The 19,746-nt window shown below is 37.4% G+C and overlaps 1 protein-coding gene across 8 annotated transcripts in view; it reads left to right on the forward strand.

Annotated features, from left to right (window-relative positions):
• Nucleotides 1-18,951, forward strand: part of OTUD4 (OTU deubiquitinase 4) — a 34,569-nt gene extending 15,618 nt beyond the window's left edge. For 2 of the 8 annotated variants that reach the window (XM_062573904.1, XM_062573906.1), the window contains 14 exons: nt 1,466-1,523; nt 1,899-2,016; nt 2,256-2,320; nt 3,886-3,986; nt 5,476-5,600; nt 5,721-5,901; nt 7,480-7,645; nt 9,049-9,169; nt 10,917-10,972; nt 11,529-11,612; nt 12,205-12,343; nt 13,240-13,509; nt 14,228-14,268; nt 16,291-18,951. In XM_062573904.1, coding sequence (XP_062429888.1) covers nt 1,466-1,523; nt 1,899-2,016; nt 2,256-2,320; nt 3,886-3,986; nt 5,476-5,600; nt 5,721-5,901; nt 7,480-7,645; nt 9,049-9,169; nt 10,917-10,972; nt 11,529-11,612; nt 12,205-12,343; nt 13,240-13,509; nt 14,228-14,268; nt 16,291-17,538 — 2,773 coding nt within the window. In that variant the 3' untranslated portion in view covers nt 17,539-18,951. Of the gene's footprint in view, nt 1-1,465; nt 1,524-1,898; nt 2,017-2,255; nt 2,321-3,885; nt 3,987-5,475; nt 5,601-5,720; nt 5,902-7,479; nt 7,646-9,048; nt 9,170-10,916; nt 10,973-11,528; nt 11,613-12,204; nt 12,344-13,239; nt 13,510-14,227; nt 14,269-16,290 lie in introns of those variants that run through there. The other 6 variants (XM_062573907.1, XM_062573908.1, XM_062573911.1 and 3 more) reach the window with 6 other exon arrangements.
• The last annotated feature ends 795 nt before the right edge of the window (nt 18,952-19,746 follow it).

Below are 19,746 nucleotides of genomic sequence, written 5' to 3' on the forward strand. Positions count from 1 at the left end.
AATGATTATGTAACTTGCTTCATTTTCTTCTTCTTTGATCTCTGTGAAGTGAGTGTGTTCATGGGTTTATATTTCTTTTGCTGGACCTGGGTACTCCAGCTACTTGAGTTTTTGGCTTACTAATTACTTTTATATTTATTGCATGGTAACTTTTTGTCAGTTTTGTATTTACATATTAGCAATTTTTCTTCTGTTGTCTAATACTACTCTTAAAACTCTACTTTGTGTGAAATTCCATTGAAGCTATGGAAGCTATGCTATGCTAGGGCAGCATGCCTCCTTTTACCGCTGAAAAGCTTTAAAAGCCCTTCTGAGGGCTTTGCTATAGTGCAGTGTGGCACGTGGCAGAAAGATTTTATTGAGACCTCAGGAACTGATTTTTTCCTCATGCTGAAAAAACATGGAAGGGAAAGCTGATGGAAGTTACAAGTCAGAAAGCCCAAGTTTCAGGACAGGGATTAACTTTTCTCTCTCTCTCTCTCTCTCTCTCTCTCTCTCTTTTTTTTTTTTTTGGTGGGGGGGGAGGGGGGAATTAGCAGGGAACCTTTCCAGTTAAAATAAAATATTTCTCCTACAGGAGCAATTATTGTAGTTAACAATGGTTTCCACCCTCTAACATTTCTTCTCTGTTTTTGGAGCTTCCCTGGGGTTCATATACAGAAGCGTTACCTTCTGTCAGTATTGAGATTCTTAAAGTGCGCTGCTAAGCTCCATGGCACATTTGTAAAGAAGGTCATTTAGTCACTTGAGAGCATCACACTTAGTATTTTTGATTTAAACGGTATGTGTTCCTGATGCAAGAGCTTGTGTGTGTGACTCTTGAGCTATTTAAGCCAAATTACAAACATTTTGCTACTTTTATTAAGTCTTAAAGTTGACTTTAGCTTTTTTATCAGCTAACTTTCTGAAAGAAAATCTTTCATAAAAAGTTGCATTTGATAGAATATAATTGAAAAGTTAAGCTGTTTTGTTTTGGAGAAGTTAATGCTGTTGTAGGGAAGTACTGTTTTAGGGGATAATACTTTTCTTTGTGGAATGTCAGGTGTAGAAAATAAGAGTGAGAATGGCCTGACTCAACTAATCAGGAGAGGGTGGTGGGTGTGATGAGTGGGGTTTTTTTGTTTGGTTTTTGTTACTTTTTAGGATGGCGGCTTCTTCTGTTGTTGGCTTCTGTGCTTTTATATGTAGTTTCAAAACTTTTAGAGGAAGGATTTTTTTTTTCCTTCTAACTGATGGCTAGCTAGGTATATATAACTTAATTTTAGTTATACGTAGTACAGTAATGTAGTTGTTTTAAGCTTAGCTTTTTGATCTAAGGAGATGAATGTTTCATAAGGTGTTTAATGTGGAAAAATATGAAGAGAAGTGGATAAAAGTATTAAAGTTACCCTTTCCAGATATTTCTTACCTGATTTTGAATCCTTTGTAATACTATACGACTATAGCTTCTTCTGTCCTTTTACAGGAGTAAAGCTACAACAGTTAGTGATATGAATGGATTAAAGTCTCTTTCTGGCAACAAGGTATTCATACGTTAAGATTTATTTTCTCCCAAATAATTTGTATTCTGCTCTACTTCTTTAGTGTTCAGTTTTTCTGAGATAATTTTGAGTTTCTAATTTTCCTAACATGCAATGTTTAAAAACTACTTGGTTCTTTGAAAAGTAACATTTGTATTTGATATATCAGAAGTGCCCTTTTTATTGCTGTTTGGTTCTTAATTTTGTTCCGATATGTTTAAAGAAATTGAATTATATTTTTTCAAAGCTTTTTACGCTTATATATACTTCCAGCTTCTTTGTATTTCAATTTAAAGCTTCAGTACTGTGATTCATAAGTAGAAAACTGTAAATACCTGTGTGGTCAACTGCTTTAGTATGTTGTTCTATTCCCTACAGCACCTTAAGGGCAGTGGGAATCCTACCTTCTTGGTCTTGCCTAAAAAAGTCCTTAAATCACTCAACCCATCAGTTTACAGAAATGTTGAATATGATGTTTGGCTACAATCCAAATGGGGTAAGTAAATGAATACTTAAAATAACATCTTTTGCAAGCTGATATATAACTAAGGTGGCACCCTTTTAAAGTACGCTGATGTAAATGGCAGTTTGGATTTAGGCACAGGTACTCCACAGGTGAGTCAGTGCGCAGATCTAGAGCCTAAACAACTGGGATTTTCAGTTTTATTGTATCACTGAAGTAATTCTTGTACTATATGTAAAATAACTGTAATATTTCTGCCGATATACTTACAGATCAGCAAAAACAAGATTTTTCTATTGCTGCTGTCATGCAATACTCAGTTGGCGATAAATGTAAAGTAAGTAATACTGTGTTTTAGTTTTGTTAGAAATGCCCTTTAAACCCCTTTTAGTTAACTGTTCTGATATTTTATTTTTTCTTAAATGTTTTTGCTTGTGTTTTCAACTGAATGTACACTCGTTATATAATGGTCAGTGTTCGTGATTTGAAGCGTACATGTAAAAGGGGTGTTGGAGAACATAATTTGATCGTTACAATTTTGGTGTCTAGAAAGTTAGGTGCTTAACTGCAAGAGTTAGGTTAAATAAGATGACTGTAGAATTAAACTTAAGTATGCAAGCAAGTATGTGCAGGCTTGTCAGAGTGGTATGTCCTTGGTGAACGCTGTGGAGTGCTAGCCACTGTATGGGGAAGTAGGTGCATTTGAGGTAGTTTATTTTAGTCCCTCTGAAGAAACGTTTTTATGATAAAAAAAAAAAAATACTTTTGAACTAAATGAATATCATAGTTTGATTGTATTGATGTTGAGCTCTGGAGATGATTATTTGTAAAGTGGCTTTGTTCTGGTGTCATTAATTCTTTAAAGCAATTACAGCTTGTTTTAGCTGCTGCAGATTCTGAATTTCTCCTGTGATTTTTTGGGGGGCTTCTTCCTTCTGAAATGTTGAAAGAATGTGTCAAAAAGAAGCAGCAAAAGTGTACTTTTACCCATGGCCTGTCTTATCTGATATGTACAGACACAACTTCTCTTTATTAAAAATTGTAGTACATATTGCTTATTTCTTCTTAAATAGCATTAAGATGTTCCTTTCGAATTCCTTAGCGTTAACTAAACTGTTGCACTTAGCTAATTATGGTTCTTTTTAGGACACTGAATATTCTTACATTAATAGTAATGTTGGTAGATAGTCAGATTAGGCCTATGATCTATATTTTGGGCATTGAAAATGCAGTGTCATGCAGAATGAGGACTGTTTCAGTTTGTGGCTTTAACAGAAGACTTGTAAGAACACTGAATGTTTAATTTTTATAGACAAATAACATGATCATGTGTGAACAAAACTTTTTTTAAGAAAGGTTTCTGAAGAGTAACTTGTGAAATATTGGTGTTCTCTGATGAGCTTGAGTTTTGTTAAGAACACAAAGTCAATAGAGGAGATTGTTTTTATATGTTTTTATTTATAATTTATAAATATATATTTTTTATATTTGTGTGTATACACACACACACACACACACACACACAAACACACTCTCTCTCTCTCTCTCCCCCCCCCCCCCCCCCCCCCCCCCACTTTACCTGGATTTTAACAAAGAAACTTTTGGACTTAGAACAAGAGAGGTATTTTTGGTAAAGCATATCTTTTAAACTGTTCCATATAGTTTTGAAAGCTGCAGTTTCATTAAGTAATGCTGTTCAGGAAACCTCTCTCTCTTGAGTAAGTGATATGGATTGAAGGTTTGTTTTTGATACATTCACTGAATTCCTTGATGTTTATTTTTCAGATTCCTCTGTTGCCCAGAGGAAAACATTTATTTTTAATGTTGCTGATAGCTTAAACAGTTATGCTCTCTCATTTTCATCTTTGAACCTCATCTTTTATTTCTTTTATTTTTTTTTAGGTGCGCTTAGACCATAATGGGAAATTTTATAATGCTCATATTCAAGAAGTTTGCTCGGAAAATGGTCCAGTTGTTGTATTTGTAGAAGAGCTTGGAGAAAAGTAAGTGTAGTTTTGATTAATGTATTTTTTGGTGTGTGTTTTTTGTTTTGTTTATTGTTGTTTTGAGTTTTTTTTTTTTTTTTTTTTTTTTTTGGTAAATGACTGCCAAGTACCAGTACCTTGGTAACTGTAGCATTACTTCAGTTCATAGTTAATTTCAGCCATTGCTGTGTATTGACTTCCTTACTTGAAGCAGTACTACTACAAAATTGTTAAGAAATAATATAGTAAAAAAGGATAAGGAAGGTCTGCTTTTTTTTTTTTAATTTGTTTTACTGCCATACAGTTTGCATATTACTTGCAGAGTAGACTGGTAACTACATTATTGTTTTTTTTTTCTTTTTTTCCTTTCTTTAAACAAACAAAAACCTTAAGCTAGCACTTTCTGCACAAGCTCCAAACTGAAACAGATTGACACTATCCTAATTAAGTGTTCCTTTTTGTGTTTAATAATTAGATGCCAGATTTGTGGCAAGCTTTTCATATTAAAAGGCCTGTGAAAGCACCTAGTGTTCTCTGTTGGTTGACTAGCTCTGTCTAATTTCATACAGAAGTTGCCAAGTTGCTGTTTATATCATTGCTATTGCTTTATGCTACCTCAGGGCAAGCCAGCTGTTTAAAGGGGAGTGTGTGGGGGTGTAGAGATGTGGGTCTGAGTGATCTTGAACTCTGCTGTAAGCCTTTTTTTTTGGGGGGGGGGAGGTGGTTAATGCAGTTGAATTTAATATCTAACCATGTAGTTCAGGAAGAAGAAATGGTTCTAGGCAGGGTAAATGAGGAAAGGGGGAGATGCCAGTTAATCTCACGATTGCATTCTGTAAGAGAGCTGAAAACTTTTAAGAATAGAGTTACCTTGCACATTGTTGCCTTTTTAAATTGGGGTTGAACTTGACTGGACCATCCGTTACAGAACTAAATGCCAGCCTTTCAAATAATGTAACCATCTACTTGGACTTCCTAATAGTATTCTCAATTAAAAATGCAATTATTGTTCTAGGATATAAAACACAAATACAGTGGTTTTCAATCCTGATATCTGTTGCACTATTTGTGATCAACTTGCCTGTTGAGTATATTGCTTTTTTATGGTCGCTGTTCTCTTCTGTCTGTCCTAAAGACATAGTATTCACTTCACAAATAATAATTGATGAACTCTACTTCCTGCCTATCAAAAAAAAGGCCAACTTTCATTTTAATATGTATTTATTACTGTAGAGCATCTATGCTCTGTTGAATACTGGTTAAATTGGCATAATTTTATCAAAGACTAATCAAAAAAATGTTACTCATTGCTTGAGTATAATTATAAAGAACAAAAGAGTTTGAATATATAATTCTCAAAAATAAGAGAAGATCCATTTGTTTTAATAAACATGTGCTATTAATTTATGCAAGCCTCAGTCTTGTATTAAAGTTTTCTTCTTTTTTTTTTTTTCTCCCCTCTGCCTTCTTCCCCTTCCCTTCCCTTTCTCCTTTCCTTGTTTTGTAGGCATACTGTCTCACTGAAGAGCCTTAAACCTCTTCCACAAACCTCTCCTATGGAGGGCTGGAACACTGTGCCAGGGAAGAAGATAAAGAAGTTTTTCCCAACATGGGGGCAGAATGCTCAGCCTGGTAAGATTGTACCTGTCTTTCAGTGATGGAATCCTTATCGTTAGAGGTTTTGTCCTGTAGAGTTTAAAAAAAACAAAACAAACAAAAAAAAACTATTCTTTTTTCACCTCTGTATCATAGATGCAGATTGCAGAGGGCCAAAGAATCATAGCAAGCCAATAAAACCCCAGTCATCACTACCTCCTCGACTTCAGCATACTGTGGGAACCAGGCAGCATCAGTTCTTATGTTCTGGACCCCAATCTCATCAGACCTCAACTGAGCAAAAAGCTCCAGGCAGGAATCCTTCCCAAACTGTGAGGTAAAACAACAAATAGTATTTTCCTTATCTTGGACTCTAGCCAGCCTTCTTGCAGCTCAGGTGCCTGTTTCAGATGTTTCCCACATGCTGTTTTGAAATATGTTGCTACTGAATTCTTAAGTGTTATGAGTCCTTAGGAATACATACAAGAACAGGAAAAAGAAGAAAAACTTTTTCTTATCTCCTTCAAAATTGCAGCTATCATGAGCTCCCACTTACTTTCTTGTTTGGCAGCATCTCCCCTGGCGTCCCTCCACTGTGCACAAGGCTGATGCTGCTGCTTGGAAGGTGGATGTTGTTTTCCAGCTTAGGGCTGGGGCAGTGACTGACACTACTCAACACTTCTTGGGCATGGCTAGGATCTGCCCTCAGCTTCAGAGAACTGACACAGGTTACAGCTGATAACTAGCTAGAATGTTAGACATGATACTCATGTCAGTTTTGCAGATGCTGTATTAAGAGATGCTTTTGAAAGAGCCATTTGGATTTTCATCTGGATTACCTGGGGAATACTCTCACAGGAAACCCTTTTATGTTTTATTTGCGCTATGCGGAATGTCTGTTCTTTGTTAGCTTATAGTACTGAACTAAATCAAAATATTGAGTATATAAATTTAAGATACATTACTCTGAAGTAAACCCTTCAATACAGGTTGATTTCATGGCTTTACCAGAGGGAAATATTTTTGCAGGATACTGGAAAAAGTTCCTATTGTAACTTCTATGATATACTGATAAATAACACTTTGGATTCTACTTTAGTTGTATGTTAGATAAAGCACTGTGGAGAGTGGTTTGGTTTTTTGTTTTGGAAGGAATATGAGAACATCGTTTTGCCTTCAGTTTGTGGCAATGATCTTCTTTCTTCATTATGTTCCTGCAGTAAAGTAAAATTGCCACTCTCCTTCGGTCCTATCTAAAAGGCTATTCTGTACTTGAATACAAACTCTTTATGTATTTGACCACTTTTCTGCACCGTAACTCCAGATGGAGTAATGGATACTGGAGTATCTTTTGAGACTGTCACTTCTGTAAGGTTCTCCCCACCCCCCTGAATGCATAAGTATCCTAAAAACTTCAGTTAAGTAGTTCAGAAACTTTTTAGTTTCTGGCAAGTTTTTTAATGCTTCTGACATTTGAAAACTCTAACGCATTTTCCCTGTATTTGCAGAAGTCCTTTATTTCCTTGTATTTACAGAAATCTTCTTTCCCAACTTTCCCTTGTGTGACCATGGAAAGCAGATAGGAGGATGGTCAGTTCACAGTTGGCACAGAAATGATTAAATCACTTAGTGTAGGAATTTGGTTTTTAACTGTGATCTAATACCTACAGTTTGCTTTACAGTGTTTCCAAGTAGTATCAAATTGAATAAATCAAGGATTAAATTCCCCTTCCCCCCTCTTCCCTTCTTTCCTTTTAACTTGCAGTAGGGGGAAATTGATCTGGGTGCATAGAGAATCACATAAGCAATGCTATGTAATTGTCTTTTCCTTCCTTGTTCTTGATCCTGAGTTTATTTGATACTAGATGGTAATCGGATTTGTCAAGGTGATCCTGTCTTATTTCTTTCTTTACAGAAAACCAGATCATGAGAGGACTGAGGATCTGAACCAGAGTAACAGAGATAGTAACTACTTTGGCCTGTCCCCGGAGGAACGCAGGGAGAAACAAGCTATAGAAGAATCTCGTTCGCTTTATGAGATTCAGCAGAGGGATGAACAAGCTTTTCCTGCCCTTTCTAATGTATGCTTTTTGACTGTAATTAACAGTACATTTTGCTTACGTATCCTTGAACCATTAGTTAGCAACTTTTGACTTGCTACCTTTGCATTATAGTGCAACTGCTAAGTTGGAGTATTTTCTTCACACTTCTTTCTATGCTGAAATATGTGCATCTGCAATACTCTATATATTCAATGCAGGACATGCAGCTTCCATTGTGAATAATTGTCTACCTTACGCAGTTCTTTAGGCACCAAAATGTAGTAGAAATAAGAGTTTTTGAAGCCATGAACTTTTTTTTTTCATGTTGTTTCTGTCTTTGGAAAGCTTTGCACTCCTACACAGGAATAGAATCAACTTGGCTGTTGCCTTTTCCTTTTATAGTAGGACTGGAGTTAAAGGTGAGGGCAGAACTTGTGCTGAGTACAGCTTCATGCTAAGAAACAGCTCAGTAAATGGCAACACAGTGCTTGAACTAGTATTAGAGATGACTATGTTGCTTCTGATTTTAATTCACGTAAAACCTGTTTTACCTATAAGTGACTCCTTTCTAGCCTGATTGGTGTGAGAATTTGCATGGTGTCATAAATAATGAAAATTTGGGGGGTCAAGCATTCTCCTTTTTTCTACTGTGGAGCTCAGCTGGCTTCAGTAGGCTTGTTCCTGTTTAACTGAGGGAAGAATTTAGCCTTTAGATTTTGATTATTCTATTGATGCCTGTGCTTTTGTTAGTTTTTAAAGAAAGCAGATGAAAGTTCCTGTATACCCAGGGAGCATATCCTTTAGGAAAAACAGATGTTGTTTACATAGGTTTATTCTGAAAATGTGTGGGGCTTTTTGGATTTAAATCCCTAGCCAAACGGGAATGAGAGACAGACCAGGGAGAAAATTGGTAGGTAAAAGATGTCTTGCTCTGTGAAAATGACTGACTTTGCTGTGTCTTTAAGTTCTTGAGCAATATTGCTAGTATTGGTGTAACTGAGAAGAAAAGTAGAGCGCTTTAACTATGCAAAGAGCAGACTTAGGGTCACTTCCCTGCTTCCGTTAGACTTCAGTCTCTCTCCGGGCTGTGGTTAAGTGTGCTGTATGTGCACACCCACAGAAGGAGTTTACAATTTTAAAGTGGAAATTGTCTTGGAGTAAATTTTTTTTTTTTTTAATTTTGGTCAAGTAAAGTAATGCTTTTGAATATGAATGCTTTTAAAGGAGACCCTCTCAAAATTTAGGTACAAATGAGGGGAATAGATGAATCTGAATGATACTGATTAAGACTTTTTTTCCCTTCTGAATATCAACAGGAGAAACGTGTGTGTATGGTGAAGGCATAATTGTGTCATAATAAGATGATAGCAAAATTTCATCAGACTTCTTAAAAAAAAAAAAAAAAAAAAAAAACTCATTTCTACTTCTGTCAACTTCTTTAGAATCAGTCAGTTTGTCAAGCTGCTACACAAACTGTAGATAATTTCAACCAGAAAAAGTTCCCAAATAATGAGAGAAGAAGCAGCAAATGGACTGCAGAAGTGGAAGAGCAGAAGAGTAAAGGTAATGTAAAAATAAATATTTTCAGAACAAGTATTCTTTGGGATTTGTTTGTGTTTTTTTTAGTTCTGTTTTTAATCAGCAGCTCCTGAATTTATTCAAGATGAGGCATCTGTTCAGCCACTGAGGTGAAAATAAATACTGTGTTTCAACTAAGCCAGCCCAGGGTAGCAAAGGTGTGCTTGAGGGAGAAAAAAGTGCATTATTTTCTGTCTTGTGAATATGACTGAGAGAACAGGATCCTCCTTGGGAATTTTTTTAGTGAAAGAGGTAAATGAAAAGCCAAAATGCAAGCCTGTCACAGCCACCATACACTGGATCCTATTGCAATTGGAGTCAGTGTGACAAAGGGACGGTAGAGGAGTATTAAGGGTGCTTACTGAAATCAATTAAGAGGAAAAGTGTGTTAAAGTTTTCAATATGGCAGGGTTAAGTAGTAGCATAAAATACTACAGGAAGAGGGGGAGAAGAATGTGTATTCAAGGCCTCTCCAAAACTTTTTATGGTAAAATAGCTTTTGAATGGTCAAAAGTTGTTTGGGTTTTCTCACCCTATCTCTTTCTCTGGTAAAGAGGCATTCTTGTAACATTTTCATGACACTTTTGCTCCTTGGTCTCCCTTGTAGCACATAACGCCTGCTTGAGCAGTTGTGCAGGGGCTGCTGTTACCTATTTTTCATTGCCCAGATCTCTGAAAAGTTGTTTCATTTGCAATGTCAAAAAGAGCGTTCCTCTAGAGGAAGGCCTTTACTACAGCATCATGATAGATTTTACCAGCTTGCATAGCATATACTCCTTTCTCCGTGGTTTTCATGATGCTCTTGATTGTGTTGCTTTTGGAACTAGGTTAAAAATCTTGAAGGAATGAACTGTGTTTTCCTCCGAGTATCTTCAGACCCCAGTAGGTCTGTGAGGAATTGGCAGTAATTTCTCATAATCAGCACTCCTTTAATTTGCTACATAGTCTAAGTGTTACAGTGATAGTGTCTAGACTAATTTTCTAAAAATGCACACTCAGCTACTATTGAATGCATGAGTGGGGAAGAACTTGATTCATTGACAAGCAGCGGTTGCCAGATTTGAGCCTAGCTTAGAATGTGGAAAAGCTTGTACAGATTTTATCAGATGAAGGTTATGCCATGGCTGTTTGTATGTTTGTTCTTTTTAACACCTTTCCACCCCCTTCTCCCCAAATACTTGCTGGTACTCAAAAATTAAGTGTCTTATATTGATCTAAAAACTCTAGATCTACGTGGAACACTGAAGCATTCTAAACTGATCTTACTCTTATGCAGTCAAAAGTAGACAAGACTCTCAACTTCTTTTGTTTTAGCACATGAGTATGGAAATACAAATTGAAACACTTTAATCAAAGTACAAATTTATTTCTCCTTCACTAAGAGGGATGCAGGATGAATGATATGTGTTTGAAACAAAGATGGCTACATTTCTTTCTTGCTTCCCTCAGGCATCACCAAAATGGTTAACAACTATCGTAACAGAATTCATGCAGAGTTTTGAAAATCCTTGTTAGAGTAGTTGCTCTAAGTTGCTGCCCTAACAACTGATAATTTTGGGATCCTTTGATACTGGAAAAAACCTGAAGTTTATATTTTCTGAAGTAATATATACTGAGGTAGATTTTATTTTGAAAGTTTAATTTTTGGAAAGACAAACTTTAACTGGCTTAAGTTGTTATAGCCATAAATGGTGTAATGGTTCATTTACTAGGTTATGTCTTGGTGTTACAGAGTCAAATTCCAGGCAGATCCACTTAAGTCAGAAGCTTGAGCCAAATTCATCTGAGGTAATCTTAAAGAAAAGACCAAAATTTCATTTTATTATCTTTTAATGTTATTGCTTCTCTGATACATGATTGGCAGAGTGATAGCTGCCTTTTGAGCTGTGACTGCTGTTGCTGCTTTACAGCTTTTAGTGAAGTACTTCTAAGATTTGAGGCTTGTGTTGCTGTCAGCTTTCCTCAGCCCCTTTAACCCATACCTGTGGTCTTTCTGTGCAAACTGAGTTCTGAAGTCTAGGCTATCAAGAGCACTTGTGAATTTAGATTTGTAATTACTTAGTACAGTCTGTGCCTTAAGTGTGATTAGACCTCAGAAGATTTGAGGTTTGCTAATAGCTACTATGCTAACAGACCATGATCTCTGAACTTCAGTGAAGATTCACGGCCTCTTGTTGGTTATCTTTGCTGCCCTTTCAACAAACAAAATGTTAAACTACTATACCAATGATTGGGTGCTTAGCCCATATCTTACTTAGTATATTTTAATATCCTTGAATATGTCTTTAAAAAACAAATTTTGTTATTAGACGAGCTATGTCTGTTGTTTCTAACTTTGCTTTAGAAGAATAGTCAAGATGAGAGTTATCCAAAAGCTTCATCTCCTTTGGAACAAGTGAAAACAGACTCTCCGATTCTTGCTGAACAAGTAAGAAATGTTTAATTTCAAAGTTTTGCAGTCAGGAGACTTCAGACAAAGGGGAACTTTATCACAGCCAGCTATGTGTTATTAATACTGGGTGCCTCGTTCTATGGTGAGAATACTAAAATGCTCCACTTTACAGATAGGGACCTGTTATGTCCAATGTAAGAGGACAAACCATGATAGAAAAGCAACTGAGTGTATGTATTGTTTTTGAGAGGGGTATTTCATATCTTCTAAGTTAACAGTGCTTTTTACTTTAAATTCTTTACCCTCAGCTCTCCCTGAGGTCATCGATAATAGTTTGTGAGGGTGGCTTTTCTTTTGGCTAAGAGAGACTAAATGTAGTACTTGTGGAGGTTGTTATAGCTTTGATGGTTGTCCGTGGTACAGGCACATTCCGAATAGAATTATCTGACATATCTCAAATCTCTTACATGTAGCCTGTCACATTACTAGTTGGTATTTTGCTATTGTGATGGTGGTAGCCCAAATAACACTAGGTCATCAAGCCTTTGGCATAAGTTGGGCTCATTAGGGCTCACAAAAAAAAAATGCTAATTTCAAATAATTTCACATGATCTTTTTGCTTTCATAGAAACTGACGGAATGCTTACCAAGTACAACTCCAGCACCCTCACCAGTCTTTTCTGAGGTACATTTGCCTCCAGCAGTGCCTTCTGTACCAGCCATTGTGCCAGCTTGGCCAAGTGAGCCAACAACCTATGGACCGCCAGGTTTGAAGAAACATTAATGTACTTTAGCAACTGATAACCATGAAGCATATTCTAGCTATCATGCTAAACTGAAAATGCTTCCAGGAGACATAATTTCAAGTAACTTCACATGCCAAAGACAAACTGTCTAAAGGAATGTAGTTACTCACTGCTCAAAGCTTGTGAAAGTTTTAATAGATTTTTTTTTTTGATTGCCTGTATATATAGTTCACCTCACTCCTTATCTGAAAGTGGAGGAGAGATGAATACTCAACTATCAGTTTTTTTTTTCCCTGAGTGGGACAGCTTTGAGATTTGAGGGGGGCTCATTCTGAGGCTCTGCTTAGGATGAAGCATGTTTTCAACATCCTGAAATTGGGTATGTGTTTGTATTGTGTCCTATGTAACTAAGCCCTCTCAGCTCACTGAGGACTTGGCTCAGATCTGGCATATGTGGAGCTGATGAGTCGATTTGGATCTCAGTTCACTTTTCACAAAACCAATGCAATGCTTTTTCTGTGCTCTATGCATCCCTGGATGTGTGGAATTAGCTTAGATTCAGTATTGCTCATTAAGTCAGGCACAGTATCTTATCCCTCTGTTAAGTTTGTGTACGAGAACTGGCCTTGGAGTCAGCATAGCATGTTCACATGGTACTTTAGTTACTGTAATAGTCCTGACATACTTGGGTTGACTGTATCGCTGACAGAAGATACGTAGCCCAGGTAATCTAATCTCAGATTCAGAGTTGATTGTAAATGTTTGAACCAGAATTGTAAAGATATATGTGCAAGCTTCAGTTTCCTCTTCTTGCCCTCCCTGCCCTGTTTTCATATTTTTTAAAATAAATATGGGAAGGGTTTAATTATTTCTGGGAAGTTTAACTGTTTCACTTTTTCCCTCCCCCCTCCCCTTAGGTATTCCAGCCCAAATACCTGCTCCTTCATTGATGCCGGCCCCAGCAACGGGACCTGATTCTATTGTATCCCAGGCTCAGGTAACATCTACTCCAGTTGCTGGAGTTCCTGTGTCGATACAAGCAGTTAACCAGCCTTTAATGCCTTTGCCTCAGACTCTGAATCCTTATCAGGATCCACTATACCCTGGATTCCCTTTTAGTGAAAAGGGAGAAAGAGCCATTGCACCCTCTTACTCCCTGTGCAGTTCTGGGGAGGACTTGCCTAAAGGTGAGAAGCTATCTGGTCTGTATCTTGTACTGTTCTTCCTAATAAGTCTGCTTAAAGCCTATATAAAGGCAACTTGTTTTGTCCTGTGCTTAGGCTGTGTCAAAAGATCTAATTGTTTCATTTATATAACTTATGGGAGGGAGGAAATGATACACAGATGTCACTCTTCAGTTGTGTGTTCCCATTACAGTTATTTTAAGTGATTAGACTTAGAAATCTGATATGATCAATTTATGGTTGTTAGTTAACCCCCCGTAACTTGAGACTTTGTGAATTTGTAAGACTTTCTTCAAAGATCTGTTTCTTATACAGTCATGAAAGTAACATTTCATTTTGTAGCCAAGTTTGAAGTTTGTTTAACAATTTCCTTACTGGCCTGTGAAAATGTAGGCTTTGGCATATTAAGAACATAGAATATCTTCATTAAGAACATTCTGTGTCTACTGTGTAGTGGCCTATGTTTACTGAATTGTTATTCAAAAACGGGAAGATGAGTTCCATAAACTGTCAGAAAAGAAGTTTGAATTGCAGTCGAGTTCCAGATCATCTTACAGTGGCAAAAGGGGAATCAAAGATGTGCAAGTAGCAGCTTAAAATACCAGTGTTCCATTTTGTTTTCTTTTACTAAAATGGAACTTTATGCAGGAAGTAATTTTTGTATTAGGTAAAGTAAGATACTATAGGTCTTCATGGATTTTTTTTCTGTTTTCTTCCCTAGATAAGAATATTCTTAGGTTTTTCTTCAACCTTGGTGTGAAGGTAACTTTCTAAACTTGCTTACGTATCTGTTTGTAATATCATAAAATATACTTGCATTTGGTAGTACAGAACTTTGTTGTAGCTATATACTTCCAGTCTTCCTTTAAATTTGAAATACTTCTGTTGTTTTTCTATTAATTGGGGGTCCTGACACGAGCCCATATTTTAGTTCGAGTTGTTGACAGAAATAAATGCATCTCAGCAGTGTTCAGAGCTGTCTGGTAGTCAACAGGCTATGTGAAGTCAACAGAAACTATGCTTTAGAAATTCAGAGAAACCAATATAAATTTGAAGGCACATTCTTTTGGAAGCAATGTAGAGTAAAAGAGAAAAAGCCCTCTAAACTTCATACCATATCTATGTATTGGCAAAGCCATTGCACACCTTTCCCTGTGGAGATTCCCTCAAGCTACGTGCATGTCCGTCCTACCTGCTCAGGTTAAGTTCAGTCTTTTACTTTCAACCTTTAAAGTAATTAAAATAGTGAATGATGGATATATGTGGTGCAAATTTTGGGGAGGGGATTGTGCAAAGAGGCAATATTTTATTCTAGTTTTATTGGTAGGGCTTGTTGGTTGCTTAGTTTCCTCCTTCTGTGCATAAGAATATTCCTTTTCCCACATCCTCTTACACCTTCTCTCAGACAAATTACTTCAGAAAAAGGTGTTAAGTTCACAGGCTTGTTCCACAAGACCTTGGCTATAAAAATGTAATGATTCTCTTTGGTATTTGTATACGGAGGGAGGAGAATTAGCAGATTTGGAAGGAGGAAAATGTTCAGCACACCATACGAAGAAAAACTAGATTTGATAACTGTGTACCTAATTCAAGTCTCTTTGATTTGTTTAATAGAAAGTCCATAAGTTATCAGCAGGTGCCACTGAAATGTATTTGAACAGTGTGTTTCATAAGCTGACACATACTTGGGAATGTATTATTTAGGACATAGCCTGTCATTTTGGTGCTTCAGCACCATCTACTGGTCGAAGTACTGTGTTTTTAGTAGTTGTGCTGTTTGGTTGGTGGCAAGAGGAAGGTACACCTGAGAACTAAGTTTCGGATTCTCACGCTTTGGTCGCAGATGTTGTCACCCTGCAATCCACACTCTCCCAGCTGCTTGTTCAGAGGGAGTCAAAAAGTTCCCATTGAGAGAAAAATCTAATTTGGTAGTTTGCTCCAGTGACTCTTCTCTGGGTGGCACAGACAGTACCTGTCCAGGTACTATGGATGCAAAGTCTGTACTTGTGAAGTCTAACCCCGAGCAATGTAACCATGAGTCACTGTGTGCTAGTTAGTTAAAATGGAGGCAGAGGAAAGGGAAGGGGAATGGCTCCCTGAGGTGGATGACTTCAGTAGCGTTAACAAAACTCATGTTCACTAATGGCTCAGAAGAAGTTGGGGCTAAGAATGCTGGCCATCCCTAAGGTGACTCCTGCTAGTGTCTGGAAAGTATCTCGTGTAGTAATCAAACCTGCACGCCTACTTCATAAAAAGACTTGTAGGTCGTATGAATAAATAAGGGTTTCAGTTTTTCAGGATGGTTCCTGGGACAATGAACTCACTGGTAGATGTCTGCGTAGGTCTGCTTGAGGTGAACATGTGTCTATGATTTTTGGTTTCGCTCCCCACCCCCCCCCCACCCAGAAATTTTCAAAAAGTGAGGTAGTAGGGCAGTTTGCAGGTTAAGAATAGTGATTTTGGGAAAGTGAATTGGAAATGTTTGTTTTAAAATACATAGCTAAAACATGGCTTAGAGCATCATGTTTTTAAATTAACTATACAGGAACTATGTGATCAAGTTTCTTCATTAGTTATAACTGTGGCTCATTTCAGCTGTATTTGGTGGGAAGACAAAAAAGGGAACATGATTCTGAAACCTCAGAAATTCTTTGGAATTGAGGGCACTGTGAAGAAAATTATTTTCATTTCTGTAATTAGCTTTCAAAATAGTAAGCAACCTGTGTGCATTTTATGTATGTGAATATTTAGTAGACCAAATTATTACTATTCTTTGTCTTTCAGGCATACAGCTGCCCCATGTGGGCACCCCATTCTTATTTGTACCCCCTGCATCAGGCCTATTTAGCTGCTTGTAGAATGTACCCGAACGTTTCTCTTCCTGTGTATCCGCACAACCTCTGGTTCCAGGAGGCTCCGCTGACTCAGAATGAAAGTGAAACTGCACGAACAAACAGGCACTTTCCTATTCAGAATGAGGCCCAATCCAATGGTCAGAGTTCGCAGGTTGATCATAGGTCTCCATCACTGCCTCTGATTATACCTACAGCTCAGCTGTCAGAAAGTCAAGGACAAATCTGCGTAGAATCGGAGACTCCGGTGCAAGCTCTTCACGCAAACTACGATGAGTCCCTGAGAGGGAAAACTGTGTTTCCACAACCACCCTTTGGACACGGTCCCTTTATAGGAGCTGTTCCAATAGCACCTCCTTTCTTTCCTCACTTTTGGTATGGGTACCCAGTTCAGGGTTTTATTGAAAATTCAGCAGCAAGACCTAATGTTGTCATGTCATCCGAGGACAAAGAGGGAACACCTAGCACCTCTGCAAACGCGTATTTGGCTAAAGAATGCAGCCCTCCAGTTCCTGGAGGGAGCTGTGTAGAACAGCTTCAGAAGACTAACAGTGGCAGTAGCCCCAGCACTGTACCGCTGCCTGTGGCTGGTGCAAGCAGTGTATGCAGTATCCCAAATGAAACTCTGGCCAGGGCACCTAAGTTGGAGCAAACTTGTACTTCCGCTTCTCCTGCTAAACCAGCAATAGCTGGGCTGCAAAATCGTGCTCCGCAAATACAGGGGATTGAGAGGCAGGCAGCGATGCCAAACCCTACTACGCCATTGTTGGCAGAACCACCAAAAAATGAACTGAAAAATACTGTTCCCAGTCGTAAGGAGAAGAGTGATAAAGTCAGAGACTCCAAGGGTGCTGGTAGCCTGCAGGCAGAAAGCAGGGCACAGAGAACAAGGGAAGAAAGCTCTGAAGATGAAAGTGAAGTTTCTGATATGCTGAAAAGTGGTAGATCCAAGCAATTTTATAACCAGACTTATGGAGGAGGCAGAAGGCCTAGACTTGAATGGGGTTATTCTAGTAGGGGAGGATACCAGTTCCAAAGAAATGAGGAGGCCTGGAAAGGACCACCCGGCAGAAGCAGAGATGAAGGCTACCAGTATCAGCGAAACTTCAGAGGGAGGCCATATAGGAATGACAGGAGAAGGGCAATGCTGGGAGATAATCAGAGAGGGCATCAAGCATAGAGTGAATGGATAATTGAGAATTTTCAAATGCAAAAAGTAATTTGATGTAGATGTTTAAAATCTTTAATATTTTTTCTTTTTAATAAATCCCAAGGTCTTAAGTTTTGGCGAGTAAAGACAAGGAGGATGTGAACTCCTAGTATTTTGTTTCTTGGGGATTAAAAGTTTGTTTGGCTAAGCATTTTTTTTTCTTGATGTCAAATTAGAAAACATATTATAGGTTTAGTGTTTGATTTTTTTTTTCTCCCCCCCCACAGAGGTTTGTTTGTGATATAAGATGGTTAAATGTGTTTCCTAGAGTGACAAATTATAGCATTTGATGTGATCTGGATTCTAAAATCAATGGTAACATTGCACCAAATATAAATATATATTTTATCTTACAATGCCTTAGTTCTGAACTGAGCTAAAGGAATTCTCAGCCTACTGCACTGTTGTCTTTGATATGCTTCCAACCCAAAGGCCTTTCATCTCAAGAATCTGTCAGACTTGAATGTTTCTCTTCAGTGTGTTAAACATATGGCAGCCAGCTAACCTTGTGTCTTAGGTATGTTGTATATAGTTCTTTTAATATTCATAGGGTATATTTTTGAATTTTAAAAGCATTTATTTGTTGAAATCAAAATCAAGACAAGCAGTCGAGAATAGCTGTGTGTGAATTGATAGGAATGGCTGTTTCCACCAAGAATTCTTAATGCTGGTGCGACTAGAATGGTGCCTATGCCAACTTAATAATTACAAAGACAATAAAAATGTAGATGCTATGCATTTCCAAAATAATTCTGCATCTGTTATAATAGCAGAAGTTTTTTTAATGCCACTTTAACACTAATGCACTGACAAATCCTAGATGTTTTGTGAGGAGAGATACATAAAGTACATGTTACTTTTTTTTTAAGTTTGTATGATGAGCTACTGTTCAGTATTCTTTTTGTTGTTGCACTGTTGATGCAAATTTGTGTTTTGCATGTACAACTCATTGCTGGAACTACTTTTTTATAAACAAGATGGATATAGTCTCAAAGTGTGCTCTGCTTTTCCCTAGAATTCAGAAGAAAGTGGCTTCTGCCTTATTTTTACACTGTGTCAGAATTCTGATTGCTGTTTCTTCTGACCCCTAGAACGATCTCTGCAGTGTTGTTCTTGCCTTTGCAGTTTGGATGTTCAGCTGTCCAAACTCAGTGTGCTGTGTGCACAGTATTCACTCAGCTCTGTTGCTCTGTAAAATAAACTGTTGTGTATATTTTTATATCTCTGTATATACCAGTGTAAGAGGTGATGGTACCCTTTTATTAATGTCTGAAATTGTACACCCTTGATCAGGAAACTTGCGTGATAGTTATATGTGAAATTTTCTTTTCAGATGCATGCTGTGTATAAACCCCCTAATTAAAATAAGTGTTTGTCCTTTCACTTTTTTTCTAAGTGGTATTTATATATTGGAAGCTATTCTTGTAATGATGTTGTCTGTTTTTGTTCTGCTGATACAGCCACTTGTATACTAACTAACACAAGTAGTGGACACTAACACAAGTATGAACAATTAGTGGTTAATGTATTGGCAAGCTGCAAAAATACGTAAGAAGGTGCATAGACTAGATCTCTGGTTTTTGTCTGAAATGGTAGTGGTAAAGGCTGTGGTTTGTGTGTGTTGTGGGTGGTGAATTTGCTTTGTTTTTAAATCAATACTTTTCCATTCAGTAATGTATTCAGCATTTTAAAAGAGCCTGTTTTAAAGTTTTTAGGATGAGAACTAAGCAGGCACTGAGGGCTGTAGTTGGTATCTGTATATATGAATACGTAAGGATGTTTCTTGTCATAATTTATAGCCTTTGAAGAAAGGTAACTCCTTTTGTAGTCCAAATATTATCTAGCAGTCACTGAAATTCATTCAGTTTTAGAACAGGTACTTAATCATATGAGCTTTGCAAGAAGAAAGGCAGGATACACTCTACAGCTGTTTCTTGGGAATTAATGCTAAACACAGGTGTGAGAGTAACTGGTAGGGCTGTGCTATTAGAACTTAAATACTTTGCAAGTCACTTAAAAATTAAGCTGGGCCTATGCCCAATCTTGCTGCTCTAGGGTAGTTAAAAGGGCTCAGAAGTAGAGATGCAATATATTTTCCCTGCCCTCACTCATATATAGAGTATGTTTTCCTCTTTTTGGTGAAAGACTTGTTGATCGACTGGACAAAACCTTTTTCTC

Source organism: Rhea pennata, chromosome 4 (assembly GCF_028389875.1).
Source record: "Rhea pennata isolate bPtePen1 chromosome 4, bPtePen1.pri, whole genome shotgun sequence".
NCBI classification, from domain to species: Eukaryota; Metazoa; Chordata; class Aves; order Rheiformes; family Rheidae; genus Rhea; species Rhea pennata.